Raw genomic sequence first — 25,282 nt, 5'->3', positions numbered from 1 at the left:
AAAGGCAGACTTAGGTCCCATTTTTCATTTCACATAGGGCTGTCTGAGACAAGCCACAAGACTCTTTTTCAGTGAAACATCTCTAGTCTTTTTTCCACAGAATAAATAAATAAGCACCCTAGCGTTCTTGTCTTGGGACATTGGGCATCCCGCCTGCCCTGCATCTACTCTACTTTGTGGATGCAGTGGTTTTTCACAGTTTCAGAAGTCGGAGATAGCCAGGAGGATGAAGAGCTTTGTGCTCCCTTAATGAAACAGGCTAGATTAGAGGTGGTGGTTTAGATGTGAAAGTCTTTCTGCTTCATTATCAATTTTCTGAGCTGGTGGTTTTCAACTCTATCCATTTCTGAACCCTTTACAATACCCCAGCAGTAGTGCAGATCCCATTAAAACACATTTAACTGCAGAGATAATACTTTCCTTAGTGGAACGCTTAATGAAAACAACATCCTCAGTCAATTTGCTTTGTTTGCACCATATCTTTGAGCTTAACATTAAACTTTCAGTCATGTCTTCAGTTTTGCGTCTAACCAGCTCCCCTCTGTGACCTCCTTCACTCAGCTCTGCTTTTGCAATACCAAGGGAGAATCTTTGTGTTTTTAAATTGTTTCACCTTTTCTGCAACAAGTATCCTGAATAACATTTTCAAACATATGCAATATTTTGATTGCCCATACCAGTCAACAGAAAGAAAAGTCTGGCTGGAAGAGCTAGGCTGAGCTAATTCTTGGCTGGTGACTTCCACATGAAAGATGGAAAAATGTGTAGGGAAGATGGAATAGTGTTCACTGAATTAGTTCAGGTACCACAGCTAATAAGATAGACCTAATCCTATTATCTGGACAACTGGAGCTCATGCATACCCACTACGTGGCAATCTTGGGCTGTATTACTTGGGAAAAGCCTGGGGAAATGTTTATTAATTAAACTTTCAAATTTCAAGCATTGATCTGATCTGCTAATTGTGTAGATAAGTACACAAAGAATGACAGAGGGTACCCACTCCATATGACAAAGCGTACATCATGGGAGTAGATATTTGGAATCGTTATGAGATCGTTTCTAATTTAAACTTTTGTCTTTACACACCATCTTGAAATGTTAAACTTGATGGATGTTCAGTTTACACACTTGAAAGGTATATTTATGCTGCTGGGCTGATATGAAACATCTCAATGTAGTTAAGGATAAGGTCTGGCATGTTTAAATAGCACTCAGTTTTACTAACAGCTTTGTTGCATCCAGCAGTATGCTTTATAAAATGATGCATATATTTTACTGTCAAGCTACCCCGTGTTTTAAAGTGTTTGCACAAATTAATTCACTGACATTTTAATGGCAGTGCACCAGGGAAGTCTTAGTTCTGTTTGTTTGAATGTGGTCCATGCACTCTGAGGCAGACAGAGCATAAGTAAGAGCTGGGTTTGCAAAATAAGAATTGTTACATCCCATTTTTTTAAGTGCAAAATCAGAACTGCCATTGGCTTTGAATTCAGCAAAGGAAATATCTCTGCTTTCACGGTCTGGTGTGTAAAGAAGGACACTGAAACACCAGGATATGACAAACACGCGCGTGCTTTGAAGAGCAATATAAGATTATAAATCTGAATTATTTTCCGCAACAGAGATAAGGAGAGAAGTAAGCAACCAAAATAAATAGTTCTGTGATCAGTGGAGTCACTAAAGCCTGCTTTTAAACCTTCTCTGATTCAGGTTCTCTGTGTGTAATAAAGTGTTTTATCCCTCAGGTGGGACACGGGAAGAGTTGGCTCTTGCCTGACCCCCTTCTCTCACAAACATATACCTTGGGGACATCTATACCTGACAGCTGTAACTAAAATTGGCCAGTGAGTACAAAAGTTATTGAGGATGTATAAAGACATGCATGTGCCTGAGCTGCAGGCTTCTTTCCTCAGGGAAGGATAGGAGCATGACAGGAGGGCCCTGTGGTCAGCAAGTTACCCTCAGGACAAAAGCTCAATGCTCTGCCAGACCAGATTGCCTGTGTAATTTAGATGAGTCATTTAGCTCAGGATTTCTAAGAGTGTTTTGGTTCCTAAAAGACCAAGGCGTTATCTGCTGGGGTTTTCAAAAGACTGCAGGCTCCCGAGTTCTGTTGGTTTTGATCTTCAGAAATGAAGTTTGAGCTTAAATGGGATTTTCTGCTTCCCCTGGCTTATGCTACAGCAAGTGTTGTGCAAAACTGGACGTGACAGCACCACTGGGATTAAGCCTAGGAGGGACATAGGAGGCAGATTTCCCTCCATTGTCTTCAGCTGTGTGGGTCCTCTCTTTATCACACACAGCAAAGCAACGAGAGGAATCGCACCCACCCAAAGCCAGAAGGAAGCTCTCTGGGGATGGCAGGGCTCCTATAGTGGTGGCTGGAGTTAGAAGATAGTTGTAGTATCAGTGCATCACTGGAGATGCAGTCTCTTGGGGGGCACAGTATCCTTACAGAGCCACCTGGGAGGGAGGCCAGCATCAACCACTGCCAGGAGAAGGGATGTACAAAGACTGTTCCTTTAGGCAACCAGTCTTTTAGGCTATACTCCACTCCTACTATATTTCTAGGGCTTTGGGAAATTTGCTCAGCATGTTAACAAACATAACAAACTCTGCTTAGGCTTTTGTCAATACAACAAATATTTCTCTTTCCATTATTACACCATTTCCTTGGTGTTTATAAGAGACTTCATTAACACGGATAAGCTAGCTTGGCCAGTAAGGTGTTAGGGGGCTAAATCACCTGGGTTTTCTGTGCTCTGGCTTTTCTCTCCCTACTTAAGTGCACTGGCATTGGCACTGAGCACAGCATTGTCCTCGCAGAGGGGACAGGCAGCAGCCACAAAAGCATCAGAAACCCCTGCAATGTACAATAAAGGTAGTCCACAATACATACTCATGGACACAGATCATCTTCAAGGAGAGGTCAACCTGTTCCCCTTTGCACTGAGAAGACAAGAAGCCGTCAGCTGCAGGCTCGCATGCTCAGGGTTCGCACCTCAGTCCCCAGGAGAACACTTGCAGATAAGCACAGCAAAATCCTGGCATCATTACAGTTGGGATGATTTCCATATTGACTTCTCTGGGACTAAGATTTCCGCCTCAGCCATCTCCATCTACTAACTGTCAAACGCTGTAGTTCAGGACCAATGCTTATTGAATTATTAGTCACTGCACTTACATTATCGTCCCTCTAGAATTTTAGCTTGTGGTGGGCAAAGATGGTATGCTGGCTTGGGGAAGGTTCTAGTTACATTTTGCTAAAATATAATAATGCTCAAATTAAAGGACATTTTTACGCTCAGTCTGACATTATCAGCATAAGGCAACGCAAAAAGTGAATGTCAGCATTCCATGTGTGACTGTTTCAGCAATATACATAACTTAATTTGCTGAAGTTTGCCTCAGTAATGAGCTTTCCCTGCACATGGCTTGCAGACAGTAGGATTAAAAACTAGAAGTAGCATGCTGCTATCTGGGAAGATAGGAACTACCAGTGTTTCTACGGACAAGGTAATAACATATGCCAAGATGGAAAAGCTGAGTGAGAATTTTGTTCTTACAGAAGAAAAAGGGTTGAATACTTAATTTCATCAGAAACTATATCTTAGATATGATTCATGTTCATTTGCAATATTTTGCTTAAGTACACAGCTATGTGCATACACAGGTATGTAAGCTGTCACCCTTGGCAAAATATTGTCAAATGCACATGTGAACTGGGTGTTCATGGGCTGAAACTTCACCAGGACCCAGAAGCCTAATAACAGCTTGACTCTGGGGGCTGAGGGGAGATGGGGAGTGATTGGGAAAGGTTGTTAGTACTGCTGTCATCCTCCACAGCCTCCTTCTCACCATGAAGTACTAAGGGGGCAAGATTTCATTTCTCCAGCTTGTATTACTTCAGGAAGGCAGAATATTCTCACCGTGCTCTTACAAACCTCAATTTTCAGCTATGCCCACCCTGTCTCCCAGAGCACGCACTGCAGGACCCCTGGGACACCTTCTCATTGCCCAGAGAGGCTCAGAGCAATACAAGACTTTGCTTCTGCCTACAAGCACCTGCTCCCTGCCAACAGCTCTTGGTCTACACCCATGGGAAGACGACAAACCCACAGACTGTTTTCAAGGGTTCAGAACTGCACGTGACTATGTATCTTCTCATGCAAGCGGGTGCATGTAAATAAATATTAATACACACTTAAGGACTATTAATACAAACATATTTATACATAGGCATGAAAACTAACAAGAACTCTGCCTGCAAAAGGGCTTCCTCAGCACAGGGTTGCTACTTTAATTCCCTCATGAAAAGTCTTGAAAATTCAAATGTTCTTCTTCTGTGACTTTCCTCAGTGGCTTTAGTGCTCTTTAAGACTTGATTTAGCACACTCATGGGGCTTGTGCAATGCCAACACATTCACTACGTGTTTTCTTTCCAAGGGTTCACCACTCGTTCATCAGATCCCTGATCTAGATTAGTGTTCTCTGAAGAGAGGCTGTCAAGGTCACAAGGAAACAGAATAGCTTCTTAAGAAATGGCTTCCAAGCAAACCAGTAAAGTGATGTTCCTTTCTGGAGACAACCAATCTCTTCCAGAATAAAAACTTTCTACCTCTTCCCAGCTTTCTTGAATGTGGTGTAAGATCATTCATAGCAGCATAATTAAGTGGCAAATATTTAGCATGCCCTGGTCAGTATGATATCTGCTCACACCTCTCACAAGCTAAAGCTGCAAATACCCAGCACAGAATCATAAATTGCTTTTTTTTGTCTTCTTTTTATTTTTTTCCCTATGCCTGGTCCAGCTTATTTAAAATTATAGTTTCTAGCTTTTCCCCTTTATCCCTGTCACCAGAAGGCTCTAGAATCCACTCTGTCAGTAACTGCTTCAGACGTGTGCAGCCAGCTGTGGATATACAGAAAAGAGGGTAGAGATCTGTAAAGTCCTATGGAGACAGATGGGTTTACAGCTCCCTGGGACACGGATTATTTCACCTGAATGTTGTTACAGTGGCACTTGAAAGCCCTGAGTAGGATAGATGGGCCACCCTGACAGACCCTGTAGCTGTGTGCAGCAGAAACAGGTCCTTGTCCTGAAGACCTTGTGCTCTAAACCAAGAACAGGGTGGGAGCAAAGTAATAGGGGAGAGAAATCCAAGCTTTTCCACTCTGCAGTGAAGGGATTAGTACGGCTGGTTACTAACAGAAAGTCTGTGAAATCCTCAGGAATTAAATGTAAGGGCCACTGTTCCCCTCTTTCCCCAGGCAGCCGTGAGGGTGACAGAGCTCCATCGGGACTCTGCACTTCAGTGTCTCCCCACTCCACGTGGAAAGCAGAGAAAGCAAGCAAAGAGCTCTCCTTGTCCTGGGCCTTGACATCATACCTTTGCTCTTGGCTCCTTGAGTCCCTTTTCCCTTTTTAATTCAGCACTGCAAGTGTAAGACCGAATCTTTATTCCCTCCTTGTAATTTTGCCCTCCTACTTCAGATAAATTCCCATGCAAACATTCCATGCAGCTATCATAGAGATGCTGTCCATGTGGATGCTTTGCTGTAACACACAGAATTCACATCTTCTATTTTACTACAGGATATCACAGGGTAAGATTACGTGTGTTGTAATTTCACACCCTGCCTTAGCTCTTGGGATCAGCTGTGTTTGTAAACATCCTTGATCTTCAGTTTATAGCAAAGAATCGCAAAGAAAAAAAAATCACCTGCCATATCCTCATTTCCTCATTCCTCATTTTCTAGTAACGATTAACATTCCTGATTCTTTTGGCATTGTGGCTTTGTAAACTTTTGTCCTCATGAACCAGATTTGCATTTCAGATCATAGATTTATGATCTGAAATGCAAATCTGGTTCATGAGGACCGAAGTTTGAGGACCATGAGGACCCTGGATATACAAAGCATCCCTTTTCCTAGATCAAATCTTATCCTGTAATGTAGAGACCAAACTGCATCTCCAAAGATACAAAGCCAATCTATAAAAAACCATGGGAATAGAAACCAGACCTCCTGGCTGTCAGCCTCGGGCTGCATTGATATCTAGCTGCCTTGGGGCAGCAGAAATTGCAGACCTTTCTTGGAAAATTATTGGAAGGGGAAAGAAATTGGAGGAAATGAACTGCCCAATGTCTAGAAGCTTCAGATTGCCTACTCCCCAGCACCTGATCAGAGATTAGCCACTGGGGATGGAAGCCTTAACAGAGCAGCATAAAAGCTATTTGCTTCCTGCAAGCACTACCAGGAAGGTTTTGTTCTAGCTGTAGTTTATGGGATTTTACTGTTTTCAGGTTCTGCCAGTTGGAAAATAATTTCTGTAGCTTGCATTCTTCTCCCTTCACGGTCCCATAAATATGCAAAAAACCTACACTCTTCTGTGATGGTGGTACAGTTTTTCACTTTGCTCTAAAGGAGTGCATTTCTAGGCACAGATGCATCATGCATACATAACATGGTATTGCAAAATACGTGGGCAGCTCTTTGTTTGCTAGCATACCAAACTGTTCTTCAGGTACAAACACAGATTTTGTGCCAAGAATCAAGGCAGTCCCACTCAAAATCATTTAGAAAATTAAAATGTAGATGTCTGCTAGTGGAACTCAAACAATGCCCTTGAGAATGATATCAGAAATGAGCTTTTTTTTTATTATTTTCTTGGTTTTAGATGGTTAGATATAATAAGTTGCTCTGAAATCCAGGTGACAGATGCTAAACTTACATGAAATATTATGTTGCTATTGCAGGCAGGATAAAAGCTACCTTGTGATAAGGTAGGGGAAGTGTTGACGCTTTCAACCTCCCAGCCTTTCAGGGAAGCAGCAGGGAGCCAGCAAGGCTTGCTGAGCTTTGTGGAGCAGAAGAGCCAGATACCTGCATATCTTGGGAGCAAAACAATTTGCTAGGAGGGAGAGAAGGAGCTGGAGATCTGTCTGAGGCTGAACGTACCCTGAAGAAAGATGCATCTCAACTACTTTTTTGAAATGGATTTAGGGCTCAGTTTTCTTTGGTGTAAAATTGAGCTATTTTCTCATAATAAACAGTTCAACTCAAAGGAAAAATATATGAAATGCTGTTCACAGCTGATGCCCAGTGCAGTGCAAAGAAACAGCTGCAGCATGTGCTAACTTTCCACAGGGATTTCTTGAAGAAAATACACCTTTTAAGAGGGCATTTATGGCCCTATAGACATTGACCCTGAAGGAGAATTTAGGCAGTACTATAGTCTAAACAATATTAACATATCTTTTCTTACCATGGTATCAGTATATTCTTCCAGCTTTACTTCAGCAACCATCTTGTTATGCTGCAAAAAGAGATCTCGGAGGAAATCCTGTAGTAAGGAAAGAGACAAAGTTTACTCTTTAGAGTAGATTCAAGAAATAACAGTACGAAATCTGATTCAAAATCAGCAGGGTTGCATGAATCTAATTTCACATTCCTGATTAGTACTAGTGTCTTCAGTTTCACATAAAGTTCACATATTCTTAGCTGAAACATTCTTTTTTTCAAATAAATTAGAAAATAACCAAATTTCCCCAGGCAGAGCAGGCATACTGGAATAAGTCATAATTAAAGCACAAAATAAGCAAAAGATAACATAAGTCCTGCCATATTTGCTAAATGTTCTCAAATCAAAATATTTGCCATTCAGCAAAACACTTAAGCATCCACTTATGTCTCTGGTGGGGCTCAGGCTGGAGCCACATGCTGAGAGGTCAGCTGAGGGTCTGCAGACCACGGATGGACTTCTGTTCCTGGCCAGTTTCTGAATAGGCTTCTGCCTCAATAGCCTGAGCTTTAAAAAGAAATCAGTGTTCAGAAGATCTGCAGGCTCAGGAAGAGGTTATGAAGAAATTCCATTAAAAAAACAAAATGGCTTTGGCTCTGTTTAGCTGGGAGAGGCACATGTGCAAAGCCAAGTTGAGGCATGCTTAGGAGGCTTCTTGGGGGGCACAAGATGAGGAAAGCCAGGGCAACAACAGATTTGAAGGGGGAAAGGGATAAAACCAGACTGCCTAGATAAGCCTGGGGTTGACACACCAATGTTTGAGGGATGGTCTGCCATGTCAGTGGAGGTAGGGAATGGAGATCCACATGGCAGTGAAGTCACAGGGGTTACTAATGTACTAGAAACCATGGAAGTGCCTTAGAACGGTCACTTAGGAATTAGGGCTTCTCGCCCTAAAAAAGTGGTGGGATCAGTAGCCCAGCTGAAGTGCATCTACACCAGTACACGCAGCATGGGCAACAAACAGGGGGAGCCGGAAGCCATTGTGCAGTTGGAAAACTGCATGTAGTTGCCATCCTGGAAACATGGTGGGATGGCTCGCACAACTGGAGTGCTGCAATGGATGGGTATAAACCCTTCAGAAGGGATAGGCAAGGAGGGCGAGGCGGTGGGGAAGTCCTGTATGTTAGGGAGAGTTTTGACTGTCTAGAGCTTGACAGTGGTGATGAAAGGGTCAAGTGTTTATGGGTAAGAATTGGGGGAAGGCCAACAGGGCAGAAATCATGGTGGGGGTCTGTTACAGACCAGCCAACTAGGAAGAAAAAACAGTTGAAATATTCTATAAGAAGCTGGGAGAAGCCTCACAATCGCTAGCCCTTGTTCTTGTGGGGGACTTCAACTTCCCAGATGTCTGCTGGAAGTACAATACAGCAGAGAGGAAACAGTCCAGGAGGTTCCTGGAGTGTGTGGAAGACAATTTCCTGACACAGCTGGGGAGTGAGCCAGCTAGGGAAGGTGCCCCGCTGGACCTCTTGTTTGTGAACAGAGAAGGACTTGTGGGTGATGTGATGGCTGGAGGCTGTCTTGGGCAGAGCGATTGTAAATGATAAGACTTTTTGAAACTTGGGGAAGTAAGGAGTGGGGTTAGCAGAACAGTTGCCTTGGACTTCTGGAGGGCAGACTTTGGCCTGTTTAGGAGCCTGGTTGACAGAGTCCCCTGGGAGGCAGTCCTGAAGGGCAAAGGAGTCCAGGAAGGCTGGGCATTCTTCAAGAAGGAAATCTTAAAGGCGCAGGGACAGGCTGTCCCCATGTACCAAAGGATGAGCCAGCAGGGAAGAACAACAGCCTGGATGAACAGAGCTCTCTGGGTGGAACTCATGAAAAAAAAAGAGAATTTATGATTGTTGGAAGAAGGGGCCGGCAGCTCAGGAGGACTACAAGGATGTTGTGAGGTTATGCAGAGAGAAAATCAGAAGGGCCAAAGCCCAGCTGGAACTTAATCTGGCTACTGCTGTAAAAGACAATAAAAAATGTTTCAATAACTACATTAGCACCAAAAGGAGAGCTAAGGAGAATCTCCATCCTTTATTGGATGTGGGGGGAAACATAGTGACAAAGGCTGAGGAAAAGTCTGAGGTACTTAATGCCTTTTTTGCCTCAGTCTTTAACAATAAGACCAGTTGTTCTTCGGGTACCCAGCCCCTGAGCTGGAAGATAGGGCAGGGGAGTAGAATGAAGCCCTGTAAGACTTGGGGGAAGAGTGGCTGGAGAGCTGCCTGGCAGAGAAGGACCTGGGGGTGTTGGTTGGCAGCCGGCTGAACATGAGCCAGCAGTGTGCCCAGGTGGGAAAGAAGGCCAAGAGCATCCTGGCTTGTGTCAGGAATAGTGTGGCCAGCAGGAGGAGGGAGGTGATCGTGCCCCTGTACTCGGCACTGGTGAGGCCGCACCTTGAGTACTGTGTTCAGTTTTGGGCCCCTCAGTACAAGCAGGACATTGAGGTGCTGGAGCATGTCCAGAGAAGGGCAATGAAGCTGGTGAAGGGTCTGGAGAGCAGGTCTTGTGAGGAGCGGCTGAGGGAGCTGGAGTTGTTTAGCCTGGAGAAGAGGAGGCTGAGGGGAGGAGATCTTATCGGTCTCTGCAACTTCCTGAAAGGAGGTTGTAGCGAGGTGGGTGTTGGTCTCTTCTCCCAAGTGAGAATTGATAGGACGAGAGGAAATGGCCTCAAGCTGTGCCAGGGGAGGTTTAGTTTGGATATTAGGAAAAATTTCTTCACTGAAAGAGTGGTCAGGCATCGGAACAGGCCACCCAGAGAGGTGGTTGAGTCACCATCCCTGGAGGTATTTAAAAGACATGTAGTCATGGTGCTTAGGGACATGATTTAGTGGTGGACTTGGCAGTGTTAGGTTAATGATTGGACCTGATGATCTTAAAGGTCTTTTCCTACCTTAATGATTCTATTATTCTGTGATTCTATCCCTCCCAGCAGGGTCCCTGCTGCTGTACCACAAGCTGGAGGTTCCCCAGTCCTTAAACTCACTGTGAACAACCTAGAAACGCCATTAGTCAATCACACAAAAAGGCAGCAAATTGGTAAAACTGATGGAAAGTTTCCTGTTGATATCAATGACTTGTAGATCAACCCTAAACAGACTTGTTAAAATAACTTACTTTGAGCTCGCCAGCTGAAATAAATCCACTGCTATCAGCATCATAACTGCGCCAGATCTGAATGGAGACAGATTGATATGACCACGTAAATATTATAGTTAATCATCTGCTTGGGTGATAGACTATAATGATTCAAATCAGGACTTCCATAATGAGAAAGCTGTTGCATTATCCACTATTTAATTAATTGTAGACAAAATAAAACAAACTTCCCACACAATAGCTTTTACGCACATTTGGATACCGTACATGTGACATGCTGCTATCACATATTTTCTGCAGACAGACTGTCTATAAAAGATAAAAAGGACTAAGAATCTGCTCCATGTTTCTTACCTAATTTGTACATGCAGCTTCTCTTATTGCCCTGAGTAAAAGTCAAGGCTGTGCACAACTGGCCATTGATCTGCAGAAGTCCCCAGTTTGGGTGTGAAATAAAATGAACTCCAAGCAGTCTTAGATAAATTGAAATTCTGTGCTGGGATACTTAGGGACAGAGGGTGGAGGTAGTTTGGGCATGGTTAAGGAAACTTATGGGTTTGTTCTCCTGAGTTGGCCCAGCTTATGGAGACTTCCACCCCACACCCTGCCAGGATAATGCATCAGGGTAAAATGGTATAACCTTCTCTACCTGAACGAGTCAGAATGTGTTTTGTTTCCACAGTAGCCACCTATTTCCCATGCTGTGTTCTACGGAGGGTGGAAGTATACGTATTGAAGAAGCTGTTGGCATGCAAGGGGAAGAGACAATGTGGAGATACAGACCCGCATGAATTCCACGCTATTGTCCAAGGGAGTTTCCCGTCGGAAAAGCAGCAGAAAGTTCTCATCATCTGGCAAGATCATATTTGCAAGCTGGAAAAGAACCATATAAAATACCCCCAAAACAAACACAAACCATGAAAGTAAAGATATTAAAAACTTGGGGGGCTGTTGACCCAGTATAGGTAATATAAGCTGGTCATGTTGTTGCTTCGAAATAAACCCCAAACCCAGAGATGTGACTAATGTAGTACTCCATGACACTCATCCTCCTCCACACCCAGGCTCTATCTCCCCTATCTCCCAAGTTTGCTCTAGGTCCTAATTCTCCCTCACTCTGTAACAGAAATCCTGGGCTGGGCCAGGGGAGAGATACCTCTTGGATTTGAAAGCGTCCATCTGTGCTGACATTGTAGGCAGACAAGAATTGCTCCTTCATCCTCTGAACTTTTTCTTCTGTGATGGTGTTCTGCCATGGGGAAAACAACATGCGCATGAAATCTCTCCTCTCTCCTCACTCACAGATAACCACCATGATTATTGCATCCTTACAGTCAGGAGCTAATGCTTCTAAAAGCCCACAAACATACCACCTTAGATTAGTTTTTGGAAATTAGTGCTATGTATAGCTTTGTAGCAATTAAGCTTTCAGTTGGAAGACCAGTGTTCGGAGACTCCAAAATATTTCAGTGACACCTGCTTCTTTAACCAGCTGTTCCCACTATATCACTGGGATTTGGTTTTGCAGGGGTTTCCATGTTGCTCATTTTCACCTTGTTCCATTCAGGAAGATGTCCTTATCCTTGAACTACAACCCTGTACTTCTTTAGATCATCAGCCTTGAAAGGTGTCAGTGGAGCTAGAGTGTTGCTTATTATTGCCTGGTTTAAGACCTGGCATCAAGCCCTGTCAGTGTTTCTGCATTAATAGTCTAGGATTTCAAGCAATTTGCATTCCCTTGCATCTGCTCAACCCCATGATCAATTTATACATAGTGAGGAGTTTTCAGGACTTCTCAGGTTTTATGTTTTGACAGGCATTGCTGTGACAGGTGAAATACAATGCTTAGGTTCACCAGTCATGATTTCTTTTTCTTAGCAGTAACCTTTAGGGTATCTGGTCTGACTGGGCTACACAAAGTACAATTTTCCTATCCTGGGGTCAAGCTTCTGGTCAGATGACCTTTGTGGCTGGGCTGGGAAGCTCACCTAGTTACTATCTCCCAAGCAATAATGAAGTCCATCTTTACCCTCCACACCTGCACTGAGCAGGTCCTGGATCCTCCCCCCATCCCATGAGAGGCGGCCCTCTCTGGGAGGGCAGGGAGGAAGGAGGATAACCCAGATTGGCTTTTGGCATATTTTTGTAGCATTTTTTGCAAGAGAATAAATTAAGTTCTTCCCTACCCCAAAGAAAAACATTTCAAAGGTTTTATCATTTCTATGTCCAGACAGAGTTGGGACTATAGCTGTGTCTTCCTGGGTCTTCTAACCCAGTTTCTCGTAATTTCAGCTACTATTACAGGCTTATGAGATTGTACAATTCCTTTCTTAATACTGTGACACAAGACCACGAGTGACTTTCTCCGTGTTACTCAGCGCATACGTCAGTGCAGCCTGCCTGGATGTTCAGAAGCTAAGCAAATAGAAATCTCTCAGGGAAGGACACTCTCTGTTGCCCTGTCCTGGCAGAGTGATCAGTGGGCGTGCACGCTCTGCATGATGCCCTGGATGTAGCATGTCCAGGCTTCAGATTATTCATTGCCTTATGTGGTCCTTTAGGCCCTGATTCTGCAGAGCGTGAACTGGAGCAGCAACTGTGCTGCTCTGCAAAAAGTTGCATGGGGTGGAAGGAGAATTGCCTGCAAGGTTTGTCACCTCTGAGCAGAGTAACATGGCTGGGCTGCACACACAGCAACTGCAGCTCACGTTCTCACTTCAGAGAGGTATTTGAAACCACCACACTGGAAACTGAACATGCCTTACACCCCAAAACTTCCTCGGCCATACCCACATTCAGTAGTAGCCAGGTGATGACAGCAATTTCCAGCTGCTCTCAGGCAGTACTGCTACACAGCGTTTGCTCAGCAGCAGCTGCCACAGTCGGTGACAGAGCTGTAGAGGCATACTCTGATGTCACAGATGAGGTAATCAAAAAGAAAATGAAGTATCTTCTGCTTAGGCTTATTATGCCACTTTGCACCCACTTTGTCACTAGCTTTCCCCACATATTTAGATGGGACTGGTGTTTGCAGCCTTAATCTGCTGCTAGTAATAACAGAAAAAAGATATCTATAGGTAGATGGATATACAGATAGTATGACTGGTCAGTTATGGTATACTTAAATTTGCCTTCACCTTATTTCAGAGGAGGCTCAGAGTTAATGTGCAGTTGCCTGCACAAAGTCATTATAGGCTTATACAGAAATCTTTAATAGCATTGTCAGTGCAGAGCATCCTACATTGAAATCAGGGGACAAAGGGTTAATTGGCTTTGGATTGTAAATGTCACATCAAAATAACCAAGAGAGAGCTCTATTTAGAACAAGTGAAACTCCTCCACCAAGAGTAATACAGGAGTAGGATGTGCCAGGTGCTGGAAAATTTGGGAATCTGGGAGCAGGAATGGGACGATAGGGGCACACATGTAGCTCTTTGCAGGGCAGGTGGAACTGTCCCAGCATTGATCTTGCAAAGACATGCCCAAGGTAGCGGTCCCCCTCCTGGGGCCTGCCTGGTGGTGGCCCTGAGTAGGTCTCAGGGCGTGGCTGCAGGATGCTCCATCCCTGTGGTGGTGGCCAGCAAGCCCCGTGGGCTGCATGGCCCAGCGCCCGCACCACTGCCCCGGGTGGTGCTCGCTGCCGGCCCTGCTGCCTGCAGGCATCAGGGGCGCAGCACGCCACTGACCGCGCACATGCAGTTTTCTTTCCCCTCAGCATTACAACTCAACCTCATGCTATTTAAATTGCCTTCTGATGGCACCTTGATGCTTTGAGACACCTCCCCGGCATTAGGCAAGCCTATCAGTTGCTGACTTCAATCGGCTTGCAAAGTACTCTGAAATTATCCTCCTCCGTGCCCAGTAGGATACGTTATTTCTGAAACTATAATCATAGCTGATAGTTGAAAAGTGTGCTGTGGGGTTCAGAGTAGTCATTTGTTAAGAAAGCCTATCGCTCAACTTCGCGTCAGCTATTAACCACCACTCATTGAGCTTTTTGTGGCAGGAACATTATTATCTGCATAAAAATAGGACTGCCTCCTTTTTTATATATATTTTTAACTGATTTAAACTATGGGGTGCATCAAGTAAATACTCAAAATACAATATTTACATAGCTCCAATAGCTTTTAGTCCAAGGGGTTACACTACAGTGGATTTTTCAAATTGGACAATCTCTCCCTGTTCATAAATATTCTACTTACAAAACACAAGTGGTAATGGATCTACTAAACCCCAACCTTTACTCCCAAAGAATAAAAGTGAAGTAAAAGATTCTGTGCAAACTGGCTCTCCCAAGATGCATGCTCAAGGCAGAATTATTTGCGTGTTACAAATTTTTACACTGAGAATGATACATCTTGGTTTATGACCATTAAGATTCAAAGGTGACCTTTATGTTTACTAAAAAAACCCCATCCTAGAAGATTTTTTAAAAAATCAAATAAGCCATGTCACTTCCAAGCAGAAACTAAGGCTGGGTGACCTCGTCTCCAAGATTGTCCTACTGGTGCTGCAGACCAGTAGCTTGCTCTGATTGTCTTTCCATTCAAAAAAAAAACATTTAAAAGGTCAGAAAAAACCCTCCCACATAATCTGCATGATTTGTTCCCCTTGCCCAAGCAAGGACACAAACTGCAGACTCCTGCTGTATTTGCTGTCTCTGTAATCTGATTTTGGAGGTCTGCAGCCTCTGGAGGGGCAGCCTGGGCAGGCTGCAGGACAGAGCCAGGACAGTGGGGCAGGTGGCTGGAGCTGCCGATCCCTCCCTGAAGGTTTAGGGAGCAGGTTCAATGCTCTGGCTTGTTTAGATTTTGTTCATGTATGATTTTGCCTCCAACTCAGGGCTGTGGAGTTGCTACAGTGAGGCAGCAACACTGGGAAGCTTCTGAGTGGTTCAGCAGAAGCCTCACGCCTAGACAAGAGCACGCTCCAGAAACAGAAGGAGGAAAGTATTTGGACAAAAGTACTGTCTGTGTAATATTCCAGGATTTATGGAGCTGAGGTAGGTTTTTACTAGCCAAACATCGTGCCCTTGGTCTTATTTTTACTGGTGCAAGTCCTGGGAGCCCTAGGAGGGGACAGCTTAGCTGGGACTCCAAGCTCTGCTGAGAAGAAAGGAGATGGACAGAGACAAATAGCAAGTAAAGCCAGTCAGCAGGGAAATAGAGACAATATGGGAGCTATTAAAGTTTTTAAAAGCCTTGTAGATGTAGCAACCAATTACAGACATGTAAATATAGTAAGCAGATTTTTTTTTCAGTAGTATTGTTGGTTTGTACAGACAAGATTTAGGTATCCCTACAAGGGATACAATTAATATTGCCAGGTTAGAAATTACAGTTGAGGCAGTTTCTGCAGGCACGGCCTGGGCAGGGATCCAACAACCAGCCCGCGGTGTGAGAGGGCATTCCTCACCCAGCACTGGGGATGGGGCTGAGCTGGGATGCCGGAGCAGGCCGGAGCAGTGAGAGGCTGCACAGGGGTACTGGTTGGCCTGGGGGCCTACAGGGACCCCCTTGCTGCCTCGGCCACCCTGCAATGAGGGGAGGCCAAAGGTAAAGGCTTGGCAGCTTGCTGTTCAAGAGGCCAGATTTTTTTATTCTCTGCCTTCGGGCTCACACAAATATTTCCTTGCCTCCCAGATCAGGGAAAGACCTATGATAGAGGAAGAAAGATCTGGAGCAGAAGAGGAAGAAGGGGAGACCTTCAGGCAGGCACATGCAGGGATGAATGGCGTTTACACAGAAACACAGGTGCTGCACCAAGTGCTATGGCCACTGGCTTCCCCAGGAAGTTTGTTTTTCCTTGCTTCCCTTTAATTATTAACTCTCTGTTGAACTACAGATTGCAACAAGCAGGAAAGCGTAAAAACCAAATGCCTCAGGCTCACACTCCATTTATTCAAGCTCTATGAATTACAGGGGGAGCAATAAAAAAAAAAAAAACCCACCACCTTTCTTCTCTGGACAGCAACTGTACAAATAGCATGATACACATTCGTGCCTCTTGTCTCTATGAGCTGGGTGAGGGGGAAATGGCTTTGCAGGAAGAAAACAGCTGTAGTTGAACACAGCTTTCTTCATCAGAGCTAGTGCCAACTTGACTATGTTGCCTGTCTCAAGCAGAGCCCCCCCCCCCCCAGTTTCAAAGGTTTGCAAAGCTTTCTCAAGTGTTCACTCCTTGGGCTAAAATTCTGCAGACTTGTTAGCAGCTAGGTAAAATTTTCCTTTTGTGAACACTTAAGTGAACGCTGTTCCTTCCTTTCTGGTAGCTGTTTGCATGGGGAGGCATTTCTTGTCGTTCCTTGCTTTCCCTGCTGCATGCAGGGAAATTCTCCTCCCTGCATTTCTGGAGGAGAATTTAATCAAGAGGTAATAGCCCTAATTGACAGAGGAGCACATTTTCCCCTGAATTGCTGCCTACTTAAGGCAGAAACATCTATAAAGATCTTCATGCTTAGCATCAGTCAATGCTGTAATGAAGAGGATTCTCTGCCAGAGTCTGGAAAACATACCTGAACTAGGACCTGCCTCCAATTTGCTCAGGGTTGGGCTGAGGAAGAGTGTGGTTGCTGGTAGAGCAAATGCTTGGCAAGAAAGGGTCCTGCAGCAGAAGTAAACCCCCAACAATGTATTTCTGATGCTCATTTAAGGGAAAAAAATCCCAACCCTCTGTTAATTTCCATGAAATATGATCTCCATTGGACTATAATGACGATGGGAGCTAGCCTGGAATGGAGAGATGCTTTAACGCCTTTTCAGGCTGCTTCATATAAGTTGTAGATCTTCAGCTGCCCTGGTCCCTCACAGGTCAGATGCCCTGTGGTTTCCAAGAGCTGCTGCATGTTCTCACTGTCCAGTCAAGAAAGAAATCCTTATTACGTACCGCAAGGAGAAGGCCATGTCATTTTTGTCCCCATAAAAGCACACAGTTTAAAATATTGCTGTGGCTTTGTTCATACATTTCTCAGGGTTAAGGAGTAAATTTCTTACTATGGATGCTTTTCCACAGAGTTTTGTAGAGAAAAGCTTCTATGCTTCAAGTTGCTAAAACAAATCAATTTTCTGCTTTCTCCTTTCCATGTTCAGTCTTAGTCTTCCCTTGTGTGAAAACCCTTTAGAAATATTTTGCATCACAAAGGTAATCTGGTTTTTAATGCTGTTTGTAATAATGGAAAGGCCATGCTCACTTTTTTTTTTTTTTTTAATCTCCACAGCATTTAATTTTTTTGTCATAGTTGGTTATGACTCTTTGGAAACCTGGCTGAAATCTGTCTTCTTTGTAACCCATGCCTTTTACATTGTCACACTCTTTGCCTCATGCTGTCAAATTAAATTTCTGCTCCTTAAGGGATCCATGAGCTTGGCAGCAGCTTGCCATGATGAAAACACAACTATGAGTCATTTGTTTTGGGGTGTAAAAAAGTGAATGTATGGAGCAGTCTGGAGCCTTTCCTACTTGATGAAAGGGGATGTCTCATTTAATTCCTGCTGATCAAGACAGTCTTGTCATAAATTGATTTTTTTTTCCTTCTTGACACGATTTTTGGAAGCCGCTATATTGACGAGGATATAAAAAGCAGGAGGAAACTAAATGTAAGTGACTATTATAGCCTGATTCTTGAAAAAACCTGAGGCTTATCTGAAAATGCTGGCTTGAGCACATGTTTCTCCTAACAACGGTTTCAGCCAAATATGATAGAAGGGCAAAGGGTCCCAGAGATATCAAGTTCCTACGAGATGTATGAAAGTAAATTATGTCAGCCAAGAAGGCTAGTTGGAAAACGAACTCAACAACTATTACCATGCCAAAAAACACACAATACAGACAGGAGGCCAGCAAAGACAGGATGAGACATCACCTTGACTGAGACACTTTGACCTTAGAAGAACCCTTTTTTTGCCAAACATTTCTGCTGTAAATCCCATAGCATTAAAAAAAAACTTAATCACATGAATTACTTCATTTCATCCATGTAGTTGTACATTGGATTGCCTGCATTAATGTGGGATTTCACCCTGCAGCTCCTGGGCCAACTTCTTATTTGGGTCAAACTGCAGTGCTATCACCCGAGAATTTGGCCCTGTATTTTGGTTAGGATTTACTGTAATCCTGCATTCTACAATAGATGAGCACTTATCCTGTCATCCCACGCTGTGTTTTGGTTCCTTTTTTAGCTCTCATCAGCACATATGTGGAAAATATTTCTTCATGTAGAAGACAGCAGCAACAAAGGCTATTACAGCCTTCCCTGTGCCATCGCGGTTTTGTGGTTAGGCTTTGGACAGGTTCTTTGTTCTGCCCTTTCCACTAGGCTGAAAGTTTTTTGATACGCCTTCAGGCAATGAGAACACATCATGCCTGTTTTTTCCCATAGGTATGTTGAGTTTTCATTTAGAGATACTTCCAGGCACTTGCAGTGCCCTGCCTTAATGTGCAGGAACAGGAATAGCAACTGGTCAGGCTAATCAAGGCTGACAAAAGTCACACCTAAAGAAATAACTGTATTTGGCAATAATCAGAATCATAGAACAGTTTGGATTGGAAGGGACCTTAAAGATCATCTAGTTCCACCTTCCCCTGCCATGGGCAGGGACACCTTCCACTAAATCAGGTTTCTCAACACCCCACCCAGCCTGGCCTTGAACACTTCCAGGAAGGGGACATCCATCCACAACTTCTCTGGGCAACCTGTTCCAGTGTCTCATGACCCTCACAGTAAAGAATTTCTTCCTTATGTCTAAATAATCAGGAACAACACAGGGTTTAGATTTCTGAATTAGTCTGGAGGAAGACGCAAGATTAATGCTTTCTGCTAGAGATCTTCCTGCTGTTGACCTGCTGGTCACCGAAGACCTGGTCTGTGATCCTCAGTCTTTTGGGGTGGTAAAACATAAGGGAAATTTGCTTTGGATGGCTTTGAGGCTGACTGATATTTTGGCCATTAAACTTTGTTTGAATGGCAAGCAGCTGCATTCCTGATCATGCTAAGTTAAACACATAATTTAGATAGACAATACACTCTGCAAGGCAAGGATGAAGTGCTAGAGTAGCTGGAAGCTGTTCATCTTTGGAAGTAAAAGATGGAGGTAAAGACTTTGGAAGTAAAGACAAATCCATTATGGCTGTTCAGGGTGAGCTCCTGAAGATTAACTTCAGTCCCTTCCAGTCATAACTATCCAGGTGGTTTGGGGGCAGGACAATTACAACAAGGCTAATACCTGTCCTGCCTGATCAAATTTACACTTCAAAAATGTTACACGTCGTCCTTTACACACTTACAGTTAGGTGAGGGCAACTGTCTTCTATCTGAAAATCTTCTGCCTAATTTTAGTATAATTTAAGCAAAGTGAAATACTTTTCTGTGAAAGCCCTGCAAGCATAATGGCAATGCACATTTCCCTCTGTGTCTGCCCAGACATCATTGGTTTTATGGAAACTGTCAGTAATCCAAACCCAAAATCTATAGCCATTCACCTATAAGACTCTTCTTGTCTAATTATTATGAGAATATACATAAAGCTTCATTAAAACTATAGCAAAAAGCAAGCAAGGAAGATCTTAAATTATCTCTATACAGAAACAAAGATGTACAGCAATACAGGAGAGAAAGGCAGGGGCTGTAGTTCCTGTTCCAATAAAAGTACTTCTTCAGTGATGAAAGAAACTGTCCTTTCACTAAGTTCTCACCTCAGTATACAAACTTCTAGCAAATGCATGGAATGTGTCCATAATGTAGAGGAAGTTTATGAATGAGCAGAAGAGAGCACAGGCAGCTCACAGCAGCCATGCAGCAGCAGGTTGGAAGCTGGAGGCTCAAATGATTAGAGAAGTCATAGGAGTAACAACGGCAGCAGAAGGATAACACCAGCAGTTCACAAACCTGTGCTGGTGTGTGGCTGAATTATCCTCGCTTCTGCCTTATATCCCCCAAACCACAGAAGCCCTGCCAGCTGATGGAGAATTTATATAAATTTTACTGTTATAAATCCCCTGTATTTCACTGAACCCTTATGGATAGGTAAGATGCACCTGCAAATTGAGACATTTTCTTAGAAAGAGAAGAGAAGAGAAGAGAAAAGACTGAACTATTTCAGTTGGCAGGAACCTACAATGATCATCTAGTCCAACTGCCTGACCACTTCAGGGCTGACCAAAAGTTAAAACATGTTATTAAGGGCATTGTCCAAATGCCTCCAGAAATCACCCATTGCTGGAGCAGGAGACAGAAAGCAGCATCTGGGGTTTGGGTTGCTTTATTGTAGGTCTACCTTTATTGCAAAGTTTCCCCCTGCTCCCCACCCCCCCTAAATTCTTGAAGGTCCAATAAATGATGGTGAATTAGCCTCTCTTGCTGGATGGTATTTCAAGTCTCCTTCCTTGCTCAGAGCCATCAAGAAGAGCTGTGCCTCTCAGCTTCCCAACAGGCTCCCTTTTGCATTGTTTTCCCAGCTGCTCCCATCCCCTGATATTTAGTGTCAGCTGGGGATGCTGCAGAGTAGCTGGGAAGAAAAACAGAGCTGAAGGACTACAGTGGTCATTAAGAAAAATAACAGCTTAGAGAGTGCAGGCTGAAAAAATATAATTATGAAGCTGTTTGCTATTCAAGCAGAGACAACTTCCAGTGCTGATACCGTTATTTATCACTCATATAGCACTTCAGGCACAGTCACTAATTAATCCTTGTGCCACATCTGGAAGTTATGCCAGTGTATTACTGTCTCCCCCTTTTACTGTGCAAGGAAGCAGAGACCTTAAGAGCCCAAAGAAGAAGTAAAGGTCAAAACAAGCACTAAAGCAGAGAGAAGCTCAGTCCCAGCTCACGGCTTGTATCACGAAGGACACTTTTTTCTGTAGGATGGTGAAAACCAGTGCGAAGGGGAGCCTTTACCCCTCCCATTATAACCACGAGCTTTTACAACCTAAATCCCATGAAAAAGCCACAAATGGCTCAATGTTGTCAGACAAACTCATTGTGCAAATGTAGTAGAGACCTTTGTTTGATCCAGGGCTACAGGCAATCTCCATACCTGGGGGAGCGGGGCAGGGGACTGCTCTCAGTATCCCAGGACAAAGCTCCCCTTGGGTTTTCTGCCACCGAGGCAGACCCCTCTGCCTGCCGCCCGCTGGACAGGAGATGGTTTTGTCCCTACACAACCGTGAGAACCGAAACCAGACTGCTGGCAAAGGGGAACAAGGCAACGCATCATCTTATCACGCACTGTGATACTGCTTGAGGGGAAATACTGCCAAAAATAGGCAAGAAAACCAGGGGAGAAAATCAGAAATGCTTGAGAGCCTGTTTGAGCACCCTGGCAGTTAGTGAGCACTGCCTTCCAGAATTAGCACATTTCTTCTATTTAATAGGGTGAGGGGGAGTTGGTTCTTTCTTCACTAAGTTTGTGTTAAGCTTTTTCTTTAAATGGCAAAACCTAGACAGAAGCAGCAAAGGCGGTGCAAGCTAGATGAGGGTGCTTGCTTAAGCTGGAGTCATCTGAGCAGTGACTTTTGGCAATCAGTGAAACTGTTGTTGATTTCTCAAAGGAGAATAGCTCATTGCTAGAACACCCTCATTTTACATGTTCTGTGTGCTGATACCTACCACAGTATAACAGAGTTCACTCTGATGTCAGCAAGACCACAACAACTGCTGTACCGCACTGGGTTTGCATCCCAGCTGGTGTGATGCTGTCTCCAAAATCTCATGTGGGGGATGTGCAAGGCACTATGGGCTAGTGTGGGGCTGGAAGGCTCCTCTTGACCTCTCATCATTAGGAAGCTGCCTGCAGTGTGAGATCCCCAGCTAAACGTCAGTCTTATCACCAGCTATAGCTCACTCTAGAGTGCTCCACTTGGAGGTCCCTTGCTTCAGCCACCCGCTGCAGCACTGAGCTCTGCAGCCTCAGCTTAAGCCTCTCCTTCATCATCTCACGTTTGTTGTCACTGGGTTCATCTGAGCGTGCTTTGCACTGCTGTTTCAAAACCCCAAGACTTGCAGCTCCCAATTTCATCTTTTGCTCCTGGTTAAACGATCATGAGCTTTTCAGTTTCTCTCCAAACCAGTTTTTCTGTGTCCCTAATGATTCTTAGCGCTTATTGTTGAATCTTTTTTGGTTTGCTTTAAAGCCTTTTTATGTGCCTATCTGTTCATTGAACCATCCATACTCTAGAAAGACAATTCTGCAGAAACTGCCAATATTTCAATCCCAATTTACTTGCAAATTAAACAAAAACATGCTTGAAAAATTATTCACTGCTTCTATTTTTTTATTGTAGCCCCAAAGATCCAGGAATCCTAATTGGCTTGTAAGCATAATTCTGATTTTACACTTGATAGTCATGAATTTATGCCTTTTATCAGTTACCTTTTCTCTTTTTGTTAATTACTTTTTGCTTAAAGGAATTGTTTCATCTCTGGTTTCTGGCACACTCTCTCCTTTCATTTGGAAGATGCTTACTCCTTTTCTCTTCCTAGCTGGGCACATGCTGTGTAGCGAAGATGTTAAGCCTGTTAACAGAATATATTCTTTATGTACTTCTGAGCAGCTGACTTGAGTGGCAGGATTTCTCCTTCACTGATGGTGACAGTCAAAGGCAACGTATGACTGGGAGCTGAGGAAACCAGCCCCTGTAAGTTGTTGTGCAACTTCTGGTAGAACTGAGATGCAGAGAGTGAGAGAGGGGAAATGCTGCCGAGAACAGGAAGGGAAACCAGGTGAGAAACCCAGAAACACTTGAGAGCCAGGTCTTGACCTTACAAGCAACAGAATTGACTCCTGTTTGGCTTCTAGCTATTTTTGGCAATACAGACACATGTGTCTTCTTCCTAAACACCATTTAAAATTAATGACAGTATATTTGTTAAAAATTGACCTTGGACAGAAGCCTATAATTTTAGCAAAACTAATCAGCACTCGCTTGAATAAATAATCACCGTTGTCCTCCCCCTTGCTCTGCCAGACTATGTGGTGGTGCTTTTTCGTTTGTTTCTGTTCAACAGCAGTAAATGACTTTCTCTCCAGGCTCCCAACCAGCCCCTTCAGCCAGTGCCAGCTGCAGTCTCACCGTGACAGCAGCTGTTGGACTTGAAAACAAACAATCAAACTTCTCAGGCGATTGCACTTGTTGTCATACCTGCTTAAACGCCACCTTGTTGCCAAGAGAAAAGCTCTTTACCTCAGGGATTGCTAAGGGCGCGGGCAATCAGAGAACAACAAATACAAATCAGCTCTCAGCATAATGACTTCTTTACTTGGACTTGACACACAACTAATACGGCACGGAACTTACTTCTGGTCCCAGTTTCTCCAGGAGATGATGAAAAAAATTGTCCAGCTCCTTCCCTTCTATGTAACCATTGTCTAAATAAAAGTCAAATATATTAATGGTCAGGTAGTACTGACAGGGAACCAGGTCGTGTGTGGCGTGCAGGGGCTCAAGGCTGCATGGTAGGGGTCTCAGCTGGGGGCCCTGCCTGCCCACTTGGGGGGGTTCCTGTTCATTTGGATCAGTTCACATGTATGTGGGTGCTGGGCACAGCATTGTGGGGCTCCCTTAGGAGCTTTCCTTACAGAAAACTTATCAGGAAAACACCCAACAGATTGGGACCACAATAGGGAATAGCAGAAGGATCGGGGAGGTGATGAAAAGGCAAAAATTTGGGGGTGAAAAGCAGGCTTTTCAGACCTGATATTAGGGCATGAGGAGGAGAAATAGGGGGGACCCTGAAAAACCTGCAGGACCCCTTGGGGGTGAAGCCTGGACACACTGGCAAGCACCCACTCGTGCAGGCACCCACAGACACTGCACCCACCTGCATGCACACCCCGACGGGCACCCAGCCAAATGCCCACCCTCCCCTCACAGGGCGCCCACCCGCGTGGGCAACCCCTATGCGACACCCACCCAGACGGACGGTCACCCATCCACCCCAGCACCCACACACAGTACCCGCCCGCGGGGGCACCCTCTAAGCAGCAGCCCCCCCCCAAGGCGGGTGCCCGCCCCGCCGAGCAGACACCCCCGCGTGGGCCCCCCCACGCGTGTCCCTTCGCCCCCCACACCGCGGCCGGCCCCACTTGCCGTCGGCGTCGAAGCGCCTCCAGGCGCCCAGGAAGGCGGCGGCGTCGAGGCGCCCCGCCGCGACGCTCTCCATGGTGCTGCCGGCGGCGGCGCCCGCCCCACGCAGCCCCCACGCAGCCCCCACGCAGCCCCCACGCAGCCCCCACGCAGCCCCCACGCAGCCCCCACGCAGCCCCCACGCAGCCCCCACGCAGCCCCCACGCAGCCTCTGCCCGCGGCCTGCCGGCGGCCCTGGCTTTGAGGGCGGTGGCCCCGCCCCGGGGGCGGAGGGGGGGAAGCCCCCCCCCACGCGTGCCGCACGGCCCCGCGAGGCACGTCCCACCTACCCCTCGCCCGCCCGCCCCCGGAGGCGCCCGCCCGCACGGATCCCGGGTGCCCGGGGCGGCCGCGGAGCCAGGCCCGGGACTAAGCCAGGGTGTGCTTGGGCACGGGTTTTGGCAGGAGGGCTCTCAGCCGTGCCAGCGGGCTGGGGAAACAGCCGAGCCCGCAGCCACCGCCTGGCGAGAGCCGCGCACCGCTCGGCGGGCAAGCTTTAGAGTTTCACAACTCCCCGAGCGAAGGCAGAAGTGCCGGAGGAAAAAGTGAGACCTCAGAGAAAAAGTGGTGTTTCGGGGTTGGGGGGGGGGGGTCAAAGCAAGTTTGCCGAAACTCATAACCCTTCTCCTCAGTTTATGAAAACGAAGCAGCGGCAGGCAGGGATCTCGTGTCACCTCCTCATCCCTCCCAGCCCCCAGGAGGGTTTCCCTCACAGGAATGAAGAGCCACAGCATGAAGGGAGATGGAAATCTGCACCCTCTTCC

General features: G+C 45.3%; 1 protein-coding gene across 1 annotated transcript in view; it reads right to left on the bottom strand.

Annotated features, from left to right (window-relative positions):
• The window catches only part of SCGN (secretagogin, EF-hand calcium binding protein), a 32,560-nt gene extending 7,964 nt beyond the window's left edge, over window positions 1–24,596 (bottom strand). Inside the window, exons 1-6 of the mRNA XM_064441724.1 lie at window positions 24,483–24,596; window positions 23,691–23,761; window positions 11,554–11,646; window positions 11,181–11,270; window positions 10,416–10,472; window positions 7,272–7,349 (exon numbers count right to left, since the gene is read on the bottom strand). Of these exons, the coding sequence (XP_064297794.1) occupies window positions 7,272–7,349; window positions 10,416–10,472; window positions 11,181–11,270; window positions 11,554–11,646; window positions 23,691–23,761; window positions 24,483–24,555 (462 nt within the window). The 5' untranslated portion in view covers window positions 24,556–24,596. The remainder of the gene's footprint in view (window positions 1–7,271; window positions 7,350–10,415; window positions 10,473–11,180; window positions 11,271–11,553; window positions 11,647–23,690; window positions 23,762–24,482) is intronic.
• Window positions 24,597–25,282: the final 686 nt, after the last annotated feature.

This window comes from Phalacrocorax carbo, chromosome 2 (genome assembly GCF_963921805.1).
Source record: "Phalacrocorax carbo chromosome 2, bPhaCar2.1, whole genome shotgun sequence".
NCBI classification, from domain to species: domain Eukaryota; kingdom Metazoa; phylum Chordata; class Aves; order Suliformes; family Phalacrocoracidae; genus Phalacrocorax; species Phalacrocorax carbo.
The sequence above is the reverse complement of the archived record's forward strand: the minus strand, read 5'-3'. Positions and strand labels throughout refer to the sequence as shown.